The sequence below is a fragment of the Anas acuta genome, chromosome 8, assembly GCF_963932015.1.
Source record: "Anas acuta chromosome 8, bAnaAcu1.1, whole genome shotgun sequence".
NCBI lineage: Eukaryota > Metazoa > Chordata > Aves > Anseriformes > Anatidae > Anas > Anas acuta.
This window is the reverse complement of record NC_088986.1, coordinates 25,186,351-25,206,439: the sequence shown is the minus strand read 5'-3', so window position 1 is coordinate 25,206,439 and position 20,089 is coordinate 25,186,351. Positions and strand designations below refer to the sequence as shown.

Genomic DNA, 20,089 nt, shown 5'->3' with positions numbered 1-20,089 from the left:
TTAAGTAGTATTAATAGCTACAAAAAATGTAAAGACTCAGTTTTACACATCCTGTGTTTTCAAAAGGAGCCACAAGTGACAGGACTGTTCTATAATACTTCCACCTTTATAGAAGCTTTATGTACAGCCAGAAGATTTTTAATAAAAGCTTACCACCAGTTTAATTCTTAGTATGGTACAGAAATTAAAGAATAGTATTTCATTATCTCCCCCAAGTACATATGAACTAACTGTTCTACAAATAGGAGGGAACACAATTATTTTTGAACAATTTGTTAAAGTTTCTTTAGTTCAACCTATTACTTTTATGCTATATTAGAATACTTATGGAACAATTTTCCTGCAAAATGCTTTAATTTAACTGCAACTTTTCTTAAAGGATCTACTGTTCTGTGGTGTATCATCTATGTCTCGCTATATCCTGTAGTGTCCCACGTGTATGTCCCCCACTTCTCAATCAAGCATACCACTGTGCGCCTCAGGAGAAAGGATGAGCAGGAAGAAACATTATAAGCAGGTATGCTTCAGGAAAACTTGTCTTCTAAATACTATGTATTTACTGAGTTGTTTAGAGTAAATAATTCTGATAGACTTTAAGTAGTATCTATGATTAGAATATTTTGGGGAAAGACAAGTCTACTCAATTGACTTAAAAACAACCCTGGTTGATATAATGTTTACACACGTTGGAAATCATCTCTGTTCTGCTTTATTCTCTGATTTTTGCTCTTGGTCATTCTCAGCTTTAATTTTTAAATAAGGAAGTCAGTCAGTAATTGCTGTCAGTTCTTCTGCATCGACCTGCTTTACCTGTTCACAGTTCAATTTTTATTAACAGAAGTTCTCAGCAGTTTTGGGTGGCATACAGACTTTCTTGAGAGAAAATACCCCCACAATTATCACGTACAGTGCACGGATAGATGCTCCAGAGCCTGATTCTGGCTCCTGCTGTAGGTTTTGCACGCTGGTATATCAATTTGTATTATATCAATTTGTAACAACCACAAATCTACCTGGGGAAAAGCAAGTCCTCCACGACTGAAAAGCCTCTAGCCTGAGACCGGCCATATGGCCATATCCCAGAGAAAAAAAACTCATGCCACATCTGAAATGTCACCCTAGCCAGCTTTTATGTTAAGGAAAAGACACAAGATGACATATGACTAGTTTTCTTTCCTTTGATATCCTATGCTAAGCAAAGCTCAGCCAAAGTCCAAGCCAAAACCTGTAGTTAATCTTTTTTTTTTTTTTTTTACTGATATTTGGGAGGCTTTTTTCTCATTTACATCCCAGCAATGCTTTCTTTGTGTGTGATGTTTTCAGTGTGACTGTTTCAATTTTATAAACAGCTGATTTGTTACCTCCATCCCTGCAGCATTTGTGGTTTGTTCTAAATTGCATGCCTGGTTTATAAATGAGTTTTCTTAATTATTGCCATTCCTGTTACTTCCTTTTAATTAGACAGCAGATTCTGTCTCAGACTTTCTGGTTGTTCATCCTCCTGTGCTCAGATTTTAAAAACCACTTTTTGAAAGTGGAAGGTTTATTCTCTCTTTTCCTAGAAAGTCCTGTTGTGAGATAATTCAGAACATTTTGGCTTTGCTGATTCACATCAATAGATCCCTGACAAAGAAAACTGCAAGGATAAAACTGGATTTTTTACATCCTGTATGTCCTTTTTCCTGCATTTCAAAGTAGGTATTTTTTCAGTGCCAGTTGATCTAACTGCATCTGATTGCTTTTCAGTCTTTAATTTAGTTTGGGATGTAAACTGTCCAAGTAACAATTTGAGTGATGCAGCAACAGAAGGTGACCCAGATTACACAACACCACACGCTAATGCCAAGTCTTCTTGTTTAATGGCAGCTGCTCAAAGCTTTGTCTTACTGCAATTCACATTCAACATACGCAAATCAAACAGCCTCCTCCGACAGACACACATCCTGCCTGTCTTCATTTTAAGCATGTTTAAGAGCTACTGCTTTTCATAAACATACATCAGCCTCGCCAGCTGAGGCCACTTAGCCTCCTTGGCTTGGATTTACTCTCAGCCATCTGACAAAATTGTCAAGGAAACCCATTGTGACTTCCAACACTTTGCATACTTCTGTTTATGTGAAAGTTTGCTGTAAATATTTTTTTCTATTAAAAATAGTTGGACTTTTATACTCTCTTATAATGGACATATTTAGTACCCCAAATATCAGTTGTTTAATAACTGATTTCTGGAGAGATTTTAATTAAAAAGCTAAGAGAAAGGTTATATAATAAAGCAATGGGTGCTGCTAAAACACACAGCTTGTACAGTTTTAGCAAAATACTTTTATTTTAAAGAGTTAAGTTTGAATTTACTGGATGAATGGTATCAACATGCTAGAATTTTATCGGAACGCTTTATTGCTGTACTTTCAATATGTGAAGCAAAGTATTTAAAATGTTTTCATTCTTCATTTAAGAAAAAAGTTTAAGTGTGAAGATCAGGAAAGCTATCACGCAATGAGTTTATACAACTTAGTTTCTTGGACCAAATCTTTTTAGGCATCTCCATCAAATTTTTAAAGCCTTCTGACAACACAAGCTTCCTGCTGGAAGTGCACGCCTAGCAAATCTACCCAGAGGACATGTCAGAACAGTAAGAAAAAGAACAAATCTTACTTTTTAAATGGATGAGCAGCAAAAAACTGAGGTAGAAGAATAGTAGAGAGTTAATTCTTGAATGAGCCATATTCATCTTGATAGGACATCCTCCACCGAGTTGTCTGTTCTCCAGAGGGCTGATGCTGATCCTCACTGCTTTCTCCTCATCGCTGAAAGCAAGGTACTACCAAAGGCACTGAGCCCACTGTAACCCATCTTTGCCTGTGACCCTCGTCGGTCCGTTCCCTGCAAACCTACGGACTTTGCTTCAGAAGGCAGTTGTTGTTAAGGTTTTACTTCAGCAGGTCTGAGTGATTTTTCAAACCTGGTGCAGATTTGTCTGTGAACTGGACTGGAGTCTTTCCCCAGCTTTCTGCTGCTGGAGTGTCATGAACGGTGCAGCGCGTCTGGCTGACACAGCACAGCAGATGATGCACAGGGCTCTTTTAATCTTTCAGCATGCGTTATCTTTTATTACAGCTCCATTACGTCTTCTGATTGTGTAAACACTTTATGCTTTTTTTGCATAAAGCCACCTAATAAACACCTCATGCTTTTTGCATTTTTATGTATCATAACCCCATTAGTACATGAAGATTAAACTATCCCATATTCAGTCTTTTTCTTTCTTTCTTTCTTTCTTTTTTTTTTTTTTTTTTTTTTCCCAGTTAGATATTAGCTGATTCTCTGCCAGAATCTTTTTGTTTCGTTTTGTTGGTTTGGGATTTTGTTGCTTGTTTTTTTGTTTGTTTTTTTTTTTTTTTCCACTTGTTTTATTTACTTTTGCCATTTTTATTTTTTAAGGGGATAGCAACTGGGAGCTGGTACAGGCCCTTCATCAGGACAGGTCCATTAGTTGTAACTTTGAAGCTGGGAGGACCTTTCATTTGCAGATTCAGACTCATCAGTTGATTGCACCTTTGTTTACAGATCTTAAATCCTTGTCCTAGCCAAGCAGAAGAGGAGGGGAAGGAAGATGATGACAGCCCTAGCAGCCACTTTCATATGCTACAACCCTAATAGAAACTTTAGTCTTCTGGTACCCTACAAGCCCATGTGTTGTTCAGCATGCATGTTTACCATATATTATGCCATGAAAACCATCGCAGTAGCATAATTCAGGCCAAGAGATGACTTCCCTCTCCTCTTTCTACTATCTTCACTTCTACATGCCTTTCTGGCCTTTGGCCCTCAGTGCTTCCTGCTTGCTCTCCTTGCCACTGTGCAGAGACCAGGTATTTCCGAGCCCCCCAAAAAACAAAAATCTGCTTGGCCATCGCTGTGTTATCATACCATGAAACACACAATGCTCAGACAGTTTATGGCAGTTGTTTGTAATGGGTAGGTACTTTCACATCCACTCTTTCAGCTCAGTGAACTGAATAGTTTTAAAACTTTCCCTGTTTCAAGACCCTTCTTTCATTCCCATGTTGTTCATGCACAGTTGCTGCTCAGTAACCTTGTGCCACGTCTTTCCAGACCAAAGCGTATGAACAAATCCCAGGTCTTCTGAAAGTTCTTAAAATTGGGTTGCTTATAGGATAGCCAAACTAGATGCCCAGAAGAGCTGCTTTTTCATCCTTTTTGAAACTTAAATCTGTGTTTCACAATACCTATTTCAAATGTTTCTTCTTCCTCGTGCGCTATGCATATCCCAGAATTTAATGGTGAGCAAACTAAATTAATTTATCATAGCTCCAGTTCCTAGAAGTTGCTGACAGGAGAGGGTTTGACTTTCCACAGTACTGATATTCTGAACATCATCTGTACACAGTGAAACGTAACATCTGAATGTAATTTCAATTCTTTCAATTTCTTTCTCAGTACAGTTTAGCTTTGATGAAATTCTGCAGTCATACAAGTAAGAGACTATGTCACTTTCTCAGGGAAAAGGGCTGGTGTTGCCATTTTCATTCACCTAAGTGCTGCCCTTTCTGTTCCTATTGCTTCTTTGCAATAATTACAATGTGGTATGGTATCAGACTATACTGGTCAGTGTAATGTCTTCTAAAATATTTTACTGCATCTCTGGCCAGCCAACTTCATCACCCAAAATCTTTTGCTGCCAGCTATAGGCAGTGAGACTGGTGTTGCTCCAATTTAAAGTGCAATTTTTACTAACACCATTCTGTGCCTTCTAGGTCAAATAGAACTATAGGTGATTTTCTTAAGTAATTGATCTTTTTTCTAGTCTGTAAAATGCTACGATGTTTTTAATCTAGATTGTAAAATAAACAGAAACTACTGCAGTTAAATAACCCACATTAAGTGTATAATTCCCTTGAAAGTAGGCAATGTGTTCACACAGTTTACAAATGGTTTGTTGCTGACTAACCTGAAACTTTTATTAAAAAGATGTTTTGTTTTGTCAATGATAATTAAAACACTGGTTGGAAGCAGGTGGGTGATTTCATGGAAGCGTGGAGCAGTGATGAAGATATTGATATTGCCTAGAGAGGTTGTGAATATGCAAAACTCAGCTGGATAAGGTCCTGGGCAGTGTGCTCAAGCTGGACCTGCTTTGAGCAAGTGGTTGGACTAGGGACCTCTGGAAGTCTCTTCCCACCCATATAATCCTGTGATTCTCTGTTCTCTAAATATAGCATTAGTTTTTTTGTTTTTGTTTTTTCTGTACGAGCTCCAGCCTATTTTAGATCAATCCCTAACTTTGCATTCCTAATGCAGAAAACTTCTGGTTTTATTATACACTGCTTGTTTTTCTGAGGTTCTTTTTTTTTTTTTTTTTCTTGCTAGCATTCAGCCATGCTCTTTTATTTTTTCCTTTTCTTTTTATCTTCTGTTAGGTGCTTGCCAAATTTCATCATGGTTATGTGCCACTATTCACCGTTAGTAGAATTGCATTTTATGAAAAGCCTATGGAGCATGAGGGCATGGAGTCACTCAGCCATGCCACCCTTGGGCCTTCTAACTACTAGGAGACATCTCATCCTGCACGTTCTGGAGATGTGTGCTGGTTCACTCATGCAAACTGTCCTGTTGAAGTCAGATAAACACATCTGGAAAGCTGCTTTGAAGCTCGTATCAGAAAGATGAGGAGGATTTGATCTGTATAATTGTAGCTGCAGCTAAAGTACATCACAGCAGGTTAATTCTAAACCATACATTTTAAGAGAACAGCAGTAGAAAGATACTTTACTTATCCCCAGTGAAATGCAGGTGCTCTCCGCATGAACGTAAGAGCATGTATCTATATTGTCATCTTGTGTGGGGTGTTAGAATACATTTCTGAAGTATTTATTGGAAACTCCAGATGATGGAGCTTGCAAAAACGAAGGATTTGACCAGATCATCTTCCTGTTCATGATACTCATGCCCTTTTTAATATACATAGCATTATTTTTGGTTGGAGTTCTTTGGATAATTATGAATGGGCAAACCAACATGTAAATGGTCTTGTGGATAGAGAATTGTTTTGTAACAGCAAATTGTTTATTTCATTAACAAAACTGCTATAATCTATTTGCATTTTAACTAGGCACCTTGCAACAAGATCAACTGTATGTACATTGATTTCATACCACACTTGCAAAGTTAACTGCCTTTAAGAGATAATAAGAAATTCACTTGGTTTGTGCTTATGCACTGATAAGTATTTTATTATATTGTTAGTCTGCAAATATTATGTTTAAGCTTACTTTTCATTGCTATTAATATGTACAATTATTTTTGTCTTCTCCCTTTGAATTCTTGCTTTGAATTTTTTTCCCTCCTTCAGTCTGAGTAGCAATTCAAAGCAGAACACGCTCTTGTGAAAGACATAGATAGAGCATGGGCTTTCAGTTTTATCGATCTGCAGATTATAAATGGATTTATGAAACTAAAGGGTTGTATTTTAAAATGTATGATTACAGAAGCATCACGTTTATTCACTCAAATGTATCTTCTTTTTATTCACTCAAATGTATCTTCTTTTTATTCACTCTAATGTATCTTCTTTTGGGTGTAACAGAAACGGCAGGAGCGATGATCCAGGCACTGCTTCCAACCATGTATTCAACTACAAGAATTTCAGGCCACGGTTGATAGCAGCTGGTAAGTGCCTGTGGTCAGTCACTTCTTCAGGTGCACACTGTTCAATCATTGTATTTATGGAAAGGTGTTTGAATTGTTTTTGTTTTTTTTTTGTTTTTTTTTCTTTCATACAAAGTCTCTCCTGAGTATTTTATGTTTAGCCAAACAAACTGCCTCTGTGAGGTACTGCAGGATTCCTCTGGGACTTGCAGAACTCAGCAGCGTGTGATTTAATTACCTGATCGTTATCTCTGAAATTTGGAAAATAACATCTTTTTATTGTATAGTGTGTGGTTGATAACACCAATGAAGCAATTCCACTGCCAGATGAATTATAGGTCAGGCCTTGTCAATGTAGATGAAAATTTGCAATTAGTATTCTGTACCTGGCTGCTAACGAACCATCTAATCAGGAAGTTTCTGTGTACCAATAATCTTCCTGTGAGTGTCAAGGTCACACGAGTGCTTGATAAAATGAGACACATAGGGTTTTTACAACAGCACTGATACATTAAGTGCTAAATGGATTGTAAATTTAGGTTTTACATCTATGCTTTCCGCTTCAGCAGAATATACACAATAACAGACTTAAAAATCCTCTTCTAATTCTTTTTTTTTTTTTCCTTCAGAATGAGATAATTCATACTGTAAGAATTGGAATTAAATTGAAAAATGTGTCTGTGTCAGAAGGGATAATTGTACAGGCAAGAAACATTTTCAAAGGTGTTTAGAAGATAATTTGAGCTAGTGTGCTGCATTGCTTCCCCTGATCAATACTAAGCTGCTCCTGAAGGAATTCAGACTCCATCAGGCAGTGGTGGAGAGGAGGAGAAAAAATGAGAATCAAGAAGCCAGGATGACTGATCAAGATGCCTTGATTTTAATGCACATTGGACATGTAAACACTGTACATCAGGTAAATGCTATAGATGAGAACTAAAATTGTATGGTGAGGCTGAGAAGTAGGAGATGTAACTAAAACTGTAATAGAAATTTTGGTCTTAGGAAATATCCCGCATTGAGAAAACTGGCATCCTCCTTCCTTCATGAGCAGATCACTGGGCTGGGGGCCAGGAAACCAATTCTTTCCCCAGTTCAGCCTGTCAGCACTGTGCTGACAGGTGAGGCAAACCACATTTGTTGGCAGTAATAAATCATTGAGGTATTGTAATTTGCCACAGTACTCATAGTACTCATTAAAGAGTAATATTTGTAAAAGGTAAATAGAGAATTTTCTAATTTTTTCCTGATCTCTAATACCACTTTATTTATTTATTTATTTATTTATTTATTTTATTTCAGTCATTGTATTGACTACTTGTGACAAGGTTTTGAAAAGCATCTGATGATCTGGGGCTCTTTAATTTACAGGTTTCCAGTTGAAGGATGTGACTTCCAGGAAGTGCAAAGCAAAAATTCCCTGCAGGCATCTCTGAAGTGTCTCAGCATGGGTCTTGGCAAGTATTAAATTCCTCTTGGAAATGTTGGTCTCTGTGCTACAGTATTAGATAATATTATGGGAACAATAGGTAATAGTAAGTGCCTCAAAGGGATATCAAGTTCCCACTAAGTATCGGTTAAGACAGCATTCATCTTAATGCCAGTGCATTTCTTATAGGCTGCAGTTTTGTATCAAACTGCGTCCTGAAAGATTGTCAGTTTGAATTATATTGTTCACAAGGTAAAATGAAATATTCTGGCTTCCAAACTTGTGTTGATTTAGAATATTTCACACCTATTTTATTCACTGGGAGTGATACTGACTTCAGTGACAATGACATCCATGTTGACGTGCTGTCACCCTGTTCCCATGCCAGTGAAATGTCCCCTGGATGGAGATGGCACAGTATCTCTAAGCATCACGTTGGGTGTGAGAGGGGGGAAAGAACGGTCATTGCAGTTATAATTCCTTTGTGTTCTGGTAGTATCCAGGGGCCCCCTTACATCATCAGGTGGTTTGTTGCTGAATTTGACAGCTTAACTGCATCTTAGATTCTGCGTGTGGGTATGTGGAGATCTTTGCACATGTTGAATTTCAGAAAGCCCTTTCTATTTTCCTAGGTATCAAGATTTCTTTTGGTAAAATAAGACATTTTTATAGCATCTTCCTCCAATACAGTGAAAACCTTGGTGACTGTGGTTGTGCACAGGCAGCTGCTGAGATTTCATTTTGTCTTAGCACCCAAATTTGAACTTTAGCAACTATATTCCTCAGGCGCTGTTTTGTGGGACTTGGACTTCTAAATCTGGGCCCCTGAGATACTGGGGTACAAGTGTTTCTAAGCCTGCAGTTCTAAGGTAGTTAGTGCTATCACAGAAATACCATTGTGCCATCAGAAACTGCATCTAATACCTTGACTATACACTAAATGTTTTGTTCCATGTAGAAGCACCTATGGGAACAGGCATGCTAGCAGCAGTAAACAAGAATTCCTCACAGTGGACACTGTCCATACATGTTCCTCATGCCAGTAGGGTAAGACTTCCTCCTAGCATTCAGCCACACAGAGTAAAGGACTTGACCAACCCACTGGTGTAGCAGAGTGTGGAGTGAAACCTCCCATCCCCACCAGGACTTTGGAAGGACTTTTGCTACAGGTCCTCAGCTAATCTACTCAACCCATGCAAACCTTGACCATGCCCATTCCTACAGCAGCGAAGTCAGACTTCAGAATTAATTTAACAAAGTAGATTATTAAAAACGTCCTAATGTAACATACTCTTTAAAAAAGGCAGGAAACCAGTAACTTATATTATTACCACAACTTTCATTTTGATAGGATAATCAGAACTGACTAACTGGCCAGGAAATGGAATTAACTTTTTGAGGACTGTGCAGGCAGAAGTTACTGTACTTGCTATACATTATATTAGCAGTTATGAAGACCACTAGTCTAACAAATTGCACCATTTTTGGCCGCTTACTCTGATTCTGTAACAATTTTGGCATTTATTTAGGGCCATACCCTTTTACCTGTCGGAAGTCCCTGCTGATTTTGACAGTAGGTGTTGTACTTGTAATTCAAGACAGGAGGAAAACCTTTTTATCTGGGCAAACTTGATGGAAGTCTTGCAATTTCCTTAACAATTAGAAAAACGTATCCACTCACATTTATCATGCGGAAAGATAAGCACAAGTGTTTTGGACTGTATGTCACTGCAAATGTGAGAGGTGTTTTCCAAGCACTGTGAAGGAATATGAACACGGATCGTCATTTCTCTTAACATGTCAGTCTTTGAATTTCTGGAGTCTTTTAGATGGAAGAGGTGTTTGTTTGTTTGTTTGTTTGTTTTTTTAAATGGCCTTTTATTTAAAAATTGCTGAGAAAAAATGTTTTCACAATTTAAAAATGTATAACCTTCTTGCTCATTTTTTTTTCCCCCATGGACAAGTAAAATAACTTCTGAAGTTTTTTCAAAAGTTTGAAAACTATATTAAGATTCCTTCAGACAAGCCTTTCAACTAATCCAAGCCACTTCTTATATCAAATATTTTCAAGGTAATAAATATTAAAGATTTCAATCTTTGGTTTAGGTTGGCAACAGGAAAATAGTTTCAGTAAGAAAGAAAAGCATTCTCACTCCTAGATTCCTTTGAAGTCTCTTCTACCTGTCTTGATTCAAATAAAGGGCACCAATGTAAGCAGAATTTCAAAAATGCTCCTAAGAGGAAAGGCACCGCCTGTGGGCCTTTATGAAAGGCATCCAGATATGTCAGCCCTTTCACCACCATTTGCAACAGAGCATCCACAGTCATTGTGGATGAGACCAGTGAAACTGCACTGCGCTTAACAGATGTCACAAAAAGTTCTGCAGTAGAAAAGGATCTGAGAGAATGTGACTCCTCCAGAAGAAACTCTGCTAGCCTTTGGTTTAGAAGTGCTATAGGGGCTCTGAATTTTGTCTAATAAAATAAAACTAAGAACTGGTTCTCCCCTTCAGCTATTTTTCCTGAAAAAGTATACTTGCTAAAATGCAATAACATCAATCTTGGGAAAATAGGTAGCCATAGCAAAAGAGACATGTACAACTACCCTGAATGTAAGAATTTACTGAAATGGTTTTAGGTCCAGTAATACCCCAGGCAGCAAGTTTTTTGTTTTGTTTTGTTTTGTTTTTTTTTGGTGGTGGTGGTGGTTTTTTTTTGTTTGCTTGCTTGCTTTGCTGTGTTGGTCATTGTTTATTTTATATGTATATATCTTTTATATAAAAAAGTAATAATCCCGTAATAATCACCTCATAACAATGACTTTAATTTTTAAGGTCATTTTTACAAATTGATTATTTCAGGATTATTTTAAGTGTTGCACTTACTTTGGAATGACTACAGGAAGACATCCTGCTGTTGCATTTATACTAGCCTTTTACTAATTCAGTTGTCATTTATTTTATTTTTTATTTTTGGTTAATATGATTTTTTTTAATACCTTTCCTGTAGCGATTTCTTATACAAGCTTCTTTGGCTATTGATACGTATTGGATCACTAGCTGAGCAGAATTAATTCTGTATTTCCAGTTATTTTTAGTTAAACAGTTTTCTTCTATGCTGCATGCTTGCACAATGTATATGGTAACTACTGCTTTATTTGACTGAAAGCAGGCTTGTCTTGCTTCAGGTTTTTAGCAGCAGCCAGCCTCAAAGCATAATTTATTTATTTGTGTTCTGCCTCTTGATATCAGAATTATATTTTCTTAGAAACAGAAAAAAAAAAAAGATTGTAATTACTGTTCAAATACATTAAGAAATCATATAATATGTACCACCTAAAATAAAAGGTGGTTCTGAAATTTATACCATAGTGATACTTCAGAAATAGATGTAACATGTTCATTATGTCATGTTTTTTTCTTATAGTGAGCAGAGTAATACAAGCTGTAAGCTTCATAACGACATCCTTTCATCCTGACTGTAAGTAAATGGGCAACACATCATAGAATATGTAAGATGGACTCAGAACAAGCACAGATAAAAACACTCATATAACCCTAAAATATCCTTCTGGCTTTTAGAACTGTGTGTTGTGGGGGGTGGGGGAATATATTTTGTAGATTATACATTTAGCTTTATAATTCAAAACAAATAGCACCTACAAATTACATGGATAGTGATTAAGGAGAGCACAGAAGAGCATTTTAATCTCCTTCTACACCTTGAAACACCATGCCTCTATAACAGAGATGAGTCCAGATTGCCTGACAACTGTAACCATGTGAAGGTTCAACACAAAGGAAAGGAGAAGAGCTCTGGAAAGCCTTGATAAACACTGAGCTGGTAGGCCTATTGGACTGCATTTTACTCCTAGCCATCCTTTTAATTGCATAATGGGAATTATCAGAGGATGCAAAGCCTTGAATACTGTTGGTAATTTATTGGTTTCATATGTTAAACTTCTAACAAAATGCTATTGTCATTCCTCTGATTTTTTTACCCCATTCAGGAACTTCTATACATTATAATTTATTGCTGAAAACATCTTCAGTAGTGAAGGGTTTTTTCCTCTTAAAGAAGAAATACCGAGCACATGGAACACATATATTTCTACATATGTGTCTATATCTGTATGTATTTTAACCTGTATGTGAAGTTCTGTTTTCTGACGGGCATCGTTTAAGTGTGGTGCAACTGTGTGACTGCGTGGTTCAAATGCCACAAAGCGTCTTGCATCCAGATCAAGCCACCGTAAGTTGGCTCTCATAGTATAACAGAAGTGCTGTGTTACACATATAGCAAAGGAATTCAGTTCTAATGGTATGGAGAGTTGTGTGAAATGGCTGTTTTGTGGAAAGTATTACTATTTTATAAGTAATTCAACAAGGTATTTATGTCCAGGCATAAATAATCTGGATATGTTGCTGCAAAACAGATATTGAGTAACAGATGCAGGGTGTTTAGCTCATGTGGAACTTTATATTAGCACAACTGCTTATAATATTTTAAAAGGCCCTAGATTAAGCTTATTATAGACTTGGTAATTCAAAACGAACAAGTTCTGTACCTTTTTGTGGCATTAGAAGCAATGCATTCCTTAGGCCCTTGGAGGTCAACGACTCAGAGCTAACCTGAACAAGAATGGACCTTGGCACGCTCAATGCCTCATTCATTCTGCACTGCTGAATCCTTACAGTAAACTATTCAACCCCTCAGTACATCAGTCTAATACACAGTCAAATATGCCCTCAAGTTTCAAAGTAATGTAAGAATTGAAAAATCCCTCAACCCTTGCAAGGGTACTAGATAAAAGACCTAGGATCTTAAGGGTAAATCAGTACAAGGCCTTCACCTGAGGCCTTTCATGACAGAACTCCTAACTTCATGCTCTCTGTAAATGTGAAGTGCTAGAATGATCTTCAGGTGTCTGTGATGACAGAGAATTAATGTTTTGAAAGCAAAATGCAGCTATTGTTCTTAGGGACGAAAAACAATGTTTATGAACAGGATGGAGAGAGAGAGTCTAGAAAGGCCCTGACTTGTATTCTGTGGCCCAACAAACAGCACCAGGCCTGACTGCAATAATACTCCAATTACCAAACTCTAGGGGAGGATAGCAGGCATTTCTCTCTGTCCGATGATTTAATTGGGCTGTCAGCTAGGGATAATTAGTTTCTGGTTGAATGAAAAAAGTGACAGTGACATCAGCTCTCTGTTACCCTTTATTATTTAAATTCTTGTATCCTAACAGGGCCTCAGCACACAGGGCGCTCCTGCGGCATTTACAAGTCTCTTGTTTTGCAGGGCAATGGAAATGCAGCAAAGTAAGACACACAGAAAACATTTCGAGCTGTTTACCACATACGTTTTCATAACACAAGGACTTTTGAGAGCCAAGATTATTTCTGTACAGGAAAGTCTGGTTGTGCTTGTTTCACTGGAAATTTGATAGGACTGTTACAGATGTGACAGTCTAGAGCTATAAGCAAGGCAAGGTTTATAGGCAGAAGCAATGCCTTCCATTAATCCAGCTGATGTGACTGGAAAAATAAAGATAATTTTGGGCACATGAACCCTTCTTGAGATCATGTACCCAAAGCTGGTCTGTTCTTAGTTCACATGGTCACATACACCATCTGAGCTACTAAAAGCATTACATTTTTCTCCAGTTCTTGCCTTGCTTATAGGAAAATACCTCTGATGCTAGTAGTGTATTATCACAAAAGGTCTAATTCATTCTATTGACAGCACAGTCCAAAGCAATTGATATAAATTCTTGTTACATTTTTTTTTTTTTTTTTTTTGCACAGCATCAGAAAGATGCTTTCATTTATATTGATTTTTGTAACAATGCTTGAGTTTCTCCATCAGCAGAAGAGAACACTGGGTATTTCTCCCACATTTTCTTTCACTCAGCTTCCACTCTCCTCCCTTCCCTTAGGCTGTTGAGAACTAGTGGAGCAAGCAGAAATGGCAGTGCCACAAGCATTGGCAGCCATATACACAGGCAGTTTCTCTCAGGACTTCTCCAGCTGGTGTATTTTCAAAGTGCAAAGGGAATATAGCACGCCAATGAATTTTCTTGTAGACTTAGAATCCAGTCGTTTGCTGCTTAGTTTTCCGGGGAGTTGACATTGGATATTCTCAGTTCCACGGCTCCTCATGCAAATCTTACATGTGAATGACAGTGGAGCTACAGGACTTCACAGCAGTGATGATGGTGAGTCCTAGTCATGCAACAATCTGCACTGTTACCATTCTTCCACAGCAGAGCTCTGAATGGAAGCTGAGACCAAGCCTAGTACCGAGGAACATTTTGGTACAGATCTAATAAACCTTCTGTTTATTCAGACCCCTCTGGGCGTCTTGTTCCTTGCCCTTGCCAATTCTAATTTCACCTAAGGTCTGTGCCGGATTGAAGTTCCAGGAGGAAATCTGCTTTGTGGGGTCTGTATAACTATGTGCAATGTTCATGCTGGCTTAATTCCCCAGAAAAAAAGGCAGCAATGGCAAACATCATTGTTATTCAATCCATACCGGATGGTAGAGAATGAAGTCCCTCTCCTCTGCAGAAACTGGAGAGAGCCCAAGCAGAGGTACTGTGCTTGCCCGTCCCTGGGTTAAGCTCCTTGGATGGAGTGAGGTGGGCGGATAGAGTAAGAGTGAATCGGACCTTCTTCTCTACATATTTTAGTTGCTGTAATTTAAGGCAGAGACAAGAGGAGAAGCCTGATGAACAGGATTCACATGCCAAACATCTATAACAGTATGACAAGCCTCCGGTTGATTAGTGCTCCGCAGAGGCCTGGATTGAGAGTCTGGGGTGGTCTTTTCATGGCCTACTTGAAAGAATTTCTTGGCAGTGTTTCCAGCTTTATTCAGCACTGTTGGCTACAAAACTTGTTGCAGTCTCTAGACAATCTTATAACCCTTTCACTTCACAGACTAATTTAAAACATTTGTGTATATGTGATGACTGGCAATAAAATACAGAAAAGTCTTGGACTAGAGGAAATACAGGCTTTGTGGGTTCCCAGTACCCCCACACATTACTGCTGAAACGAAGGGAGCAAACACATCTGGGATACAAAAACTCTGAATGACAGTATGGATCATGTTTCAGCAGTGTCATAGGCAGTGAACCTAGAGGAAAATAGTGCTAAATTTCCTACAGAAATACGCACTTGCCTTAGGCAAGTGTAGTGGCCAAAGTGAAAGCAGCAGTTTAGACTGTTTATGCTACTAGATGTACAACTGGGTACTCACAGTCAACAGGTGTTAAATAATATATGGGGAATTTATTGGGATTACTTAGGTCTTAAAACTTGAATGCTCTCTTTAATTTTATTTTGTCAGCTACGTGCTTAAGATCAGAGATTATACCCTATGTGCTTGTTGTTTAAACTGTACTTGATTCAAATATTCAAATATTTGTCACAGTTTCACTATGTCTTAGAAGTGAAGATTTTGAACTGAAGAACAAGTATTTCAAAACGGACTTCTTCCTCTGACATCAAACCCTCTTGCAAAAAGCCACTTACTAATTTCCAACATTTCAAGAATATTTGTGATAAATATACTGTCTTGGAAAAACCTAAACAGATGTATTCGTAAATTACACAGACTCATGGAGATAAGCATGTGCTTATTCTTTGATGCTACTTCTGTTTAGTTAACGTAAAAGTCAGCCTTTTTATCTGACAGATATTCTATTAATGAGCAAGAAAATTCAGCATGCATAAATCTTGGAACAACAAGGATTAATACTGTTAAATTTTGCCTGTACCATTTTAACTATAAAAGAATTAATGCTGAAAGAGCCATAATGACCCAAGAGTTCAAGGACATTTTGTTTCTGGAGGATAATTATTGTATTGTAGCGATGCCAGTCATGGTAATGGATCACTTAGCATTGCATAATTTTCTTTGAACTAAATCCTTCATGTAACATAAAACAGCAAAAAGGGGGGATGGGGGAGGGAGGAAGAAGTGTTGTGTAGCATTTTGCAGAGTCAAAATGCCCATTGAACTTGTAGACTTCAACAGTGAGGACAAATGTGGATGCTTTGCAGACTGCTGTGCTCATCACAGAGTAAATAATATTAGCAACGAACAACTGAAAAGGTAATTAGCTAGAGAACTAAGAACAAAAACAAATCTAGAGGATAGCAACAGAGAAATGAATGATATGGTCAAAGAGGTTGAATTTAAATTTCAAAGTGGAATGGGAAGAAAATTTTAACTGTGGGCCGAAGTCCATGCTGTAAAGCTGAAGTCTAACTTCTACTGTTTTTGAAGTGGATATTGGAAGTCAACTCTGGATGCTGCAGTTGGAAGAAATTATGCCCAGAATATTTTTATTTGGCCATAATTCTTCATGTTTACCTCTGAGGCCTGGTACTGCTTTTGTTTTTAAATGGGAGCACTAATGTAAAGGGTTTCCACTAACAATTCAACTTTATGTCCTTGAAGCATATCCCTAGTATGTACAGAAAGATTAAATCTAAGAAAGAAAAAAAAAATATTGCCAGCCAACAGGTATGGAAAATTCTGGTCTATCACAATATCGTAGTTACACACTGAAAAATAACTGAATCCTGCTACTGGGCACACTTATCTTCAGGGTATTCATCCACCTGACCTGGAAGTCTGGGACAAGGAGCATAACCGCCCCGCAATTCAGGTAGAAACAGTTACAGACCTACTGCTCCACCTGAACTGTCACAAGTCCATGGGGCCAGATGGGATCCATCCAAGAGTGCTGAGGGAGTTGGTGGATGCGATTGCTGGGCTGCTTTCCATCATCCATGGTCATGGTCATCTGGAGCCTCTCCTGACTGGAGACTTGCTAATGTGACACCGATCTGTCAGAAGGGTCATAAGGAGGACCCAGGGAACTACTGGCCTGTCAGCCTGACCTCGGTGACAGGAAGGGTGATGGAGCAGGTCATCTTGAATGCAATCACACAGCATACATAGGTGTGATCAGACCCGGTCAACATGGATTCACAAAAGGTAAGTCCTGGATGAGGCTGTTGACATAGTCTACCTAGACTTTAGCAAGTCTAGTCGCCTTTGACGCAGTCTCCCATGGTATTCTCCTGGAGAAGCTGGCAGCCCATGACTTGGACAGGTACACTCTTTGCTGGGTTAAAAACTCTCTAGATGGCCAGGCCCAGACAGTGGTGGTGAATGGAGTGAAATCCAGCTGGCGACCAGTCACCAGTGGTGTTCCCCAGGGGTTGGTGTTGGGGCCCATCCTCTTTAATATCTTTACTGATGATTTGGTTGAGGGAATTGAGTGCACCCTCAGTAAGTTTACAGATGACACCAACATTACAGGCTTGGGGCAGAGTGGCTGGAAAGCTGTGCAGAGGAAAAGCATCTGAGGGTGCTAATCGATGCTCACCTGAACATGAGCCAGCAGTGTGCCCAGGTGGCCAAGAAGGCCAATGGCATACTGGCTTGTATCAGGGACATCCAGCAGGGCCAGGGAGGTGATCGTTCCCCTGTACTCTGCTCTGGTGAGGCCGCACCTTGAGCGCTGTGTCAGTTCTGGGCCCCTCAATACAAGAAGGACATTGAGGCCATGGAGCGTGTCCAGAGTAGGGCTACAAAGCTGGTGAAGGGCCTGGAGCACAAGTCCTGTGAGGGGCGGCTGAGGGAACTGGGATTGTTTAGTCTGGAGAAGAGGAGGCTCAGGGAAGACCTTATTGCTCTCCACAACTATCTGAAAGGAAGGTGTGAGGAGATGGGGGTTGGCCTCTTCTCACTGGTAACTGTCAATAGGACTAGAGGGAATGGCCTCAAGTTGCATCAGGGGAGGTTTAGGTTATAAATTAGGAGACATTTATTCTCAGAAAGAATAGTCAGGCATTGGAACGGGTTGCCCAGGGAAGTGGTGCAGTCACTGTTCCTGGAGGTGTTCAAGGAAAGGTTGGACCTAGTAATTAGGATCACCTGTTCCCAAAGGATTGGAGGCTTGCTGATGTGACTCCCATCTACAAGAAGGGCCATACGGAGGACCCAGAGAACTACAGGCCTGTCAGCCTGACCTCGGTTCCAAGGAACGTTATGGAGCAAATCATTTTGGGTGAGATCACACAACATCTGCGTAGCATCCAAGGGATCAGGCCCAGCTAGCATGGGTTCACGAAAGGCAGGTCATGCTTGTCCAACCTCATCTCCTTCTATGACTGTGTGACCAGACTGGTAGATGAGGGAAAGGCTGTTTATATAGTCTACTTAGACTTCAGCAAAACCTTTGACACAGACTCCCACAGTATTCTCCTGGGGAAACTGGCTGCCCGTGGCCTGGACAGGTATAGTCTTCTCTGGGTAAAGAACTGGCTGGAGGGCCGTAGTTAATGGAGTTAAGTCCAGCTGGTGTCCCGTTACAAGTGGTGTCCCCCAGGGATCGGTACTGGGGCCTATTTTGTTTAAAATCTTTACTGAAACCTGGATGAGAGGATTGAGTGTACCCTCAGGAAGTTTGCAGATGACACCAAGTTGGGAGGTAGTAGGGATCTGGATAGGCTGGGCTGAGGCAAATGGGATCATGTTCAACAAGGCCAAGTGCCTGGTCGTGCACTTTGGCCACGACAACCCCATGCAACACTATAGGCTTGGGGCAGAGTGACTAGAAGACTATGAAGAGGAAAGGGATCTGGGAGTGTTCATTGATGTATGCTGAACATGAGCTGACAGTGTGCCCAGGTGGCCAAGAAAGCCAATGGCATCCTGACTTGTATCAGGAATAGCGTAGCCAGCAGGAGCAGGGAGGTGATCATCGCCCTGTACTTAGCTCTGGTGAGGCCGCACCTCGAGTGCTGTGTTCAGTTTTGGGCCCCTCAATACAAGAAAGACATGCATGTCCAGAGAAGGGCAACAAAACTGGTGAGGGGTCTGGAGCACAAGTCTTATGAGGAGCGGCTGAGGGAACTGGGATTGTTTAGTCTGGAGAAGAGGAGGCTCAGGGGAGACCTCACTGTACTTCCTGAAGGGAGGTTTGTGATAAGGAGGGGGTCAGTCTCTTCTCCCAGATAACTAATGATAAGACTCGAGGAAATGGTGACAAGTTGGGCCTGGGAAGATTTAGATTTGGTATCAGGAAAATCTTTTTCTCTCAAAGAGTAGTCAGGCACTGGAATGGCCTGCCCAGGGAGGTGGTGGAGTCAATGTCCCTCACCGTGTTCAAGAAGCACCTGGATGAGGTGCTACGAGATATGATTTAGTAATTTAGTGGATATTATTGGTGATAGGAGGATGGTTGGACTAAATGATCTTTCCAACCTTGTGTTTCTATGATTCTATGTTTAGGGACACGGTTTAGTGGATGACAGTACTAGTAGGGTGATGGTAGGACCAGATGACCTTGGAGGTCTTTTCCAACCTTAATGATGCTATGATTCTGTAACTATGCACATCTCAAACCTGTTCTAGTTAGTCCTGCTGGCACAGTAGTGTTCACCAAGGTTGTACTTTCATCATATACTTCACTCACGAAAAACTCACACTCAGTTTGGAAGTATAAATATATGTATTTGCTATGGAAACAGAGCCAAGAACGCAATTTACCTGGCTTAATTAGAGTTTTGCCTTCAGTGAAAGCAAAATCATAGTAGTGTTTACCGTTCTATTATTAATTAACTATGCCTTTTTTTTTTTCTTCAGGAATAGTTAACTGGAAGAACTGACAATTGAAGGTACTTGAAACAATTAAAATAGTGATTTTAATGTAGTTACAGTGAGAAATGTAGTTAAATCATGGTAGACTGTAAATAAAATGCGTGGGAATTTTCAGAATTTTTATTGAGGGAAAAAAAAAAAAAAAAAAGTAATATGTGAAAGCTATGCACCACTTGTGCGAAATGACGATTTCGTTCCTTCTCAAATCTCTAAGTAGAGGGAACTTGCTGTAGCACAGGATTTGATCCTGCACCCTCAGAAAACGAAGCCCGTTCCAGGGGCCGCTGCACCCCCCGGCGGTCG

The 20,089-nt window shown here is 39.5% G+C and overlaps 1 protein-coding gene and 1 long non-coding RNA gene across 4 annotated transcripts in view; one reads left to right on the top strand and one right to left on the bottom strand.

Annotated features, from left to right (window-relative positions):
• Nucleotides 1–3,050, bottom strand: part of CRB1 (crumbs cell polarity complex component 1) — a 102,538-nt gene extending 99,488 nt beyond the window's left edge. For both annotated transcript variants that reach the window (XM_068689861.1, XM_068689860.1), the window contains exon 1: nucleotides 2,656–3,050. In XM_068689861.1, the coding sequence (XP_068545962.1) occupies nucleotides 2,656–2,731 (76 nt within the window). In that variant the 5' untranslated portion in view covers nucleotides 2,732–3,050. The remainder of the gene's footprint in view (nucleotides 1–2,655) is intronic.
• LOC137860076 (uncharacterized) lies at nucleotides 98–19,900 on the top strand. 2 transcript variants are annotated; one of them, XR_011098728.1, is made up of 6 exons: nucleotides 98–517; nucleotides 6,608–6,690; nucleotides 7,299–7,585; nucleotides 8,041–8,126; nucleotides 11,525–11,578; nucleotides 11,846–19,900. It is a non-coding gene; the product is annotated as an uncharacterized lncRNA (long non-coding RNA). The 2 variants fall into 2 exon arrangements; XR_011098727.1 differs by having other exon boundaries at nucleotides 11,525–19,900.
• The last annotated feature ends 189 nt before the right edge of the window (nucleotides 19,901–20,089 follow it).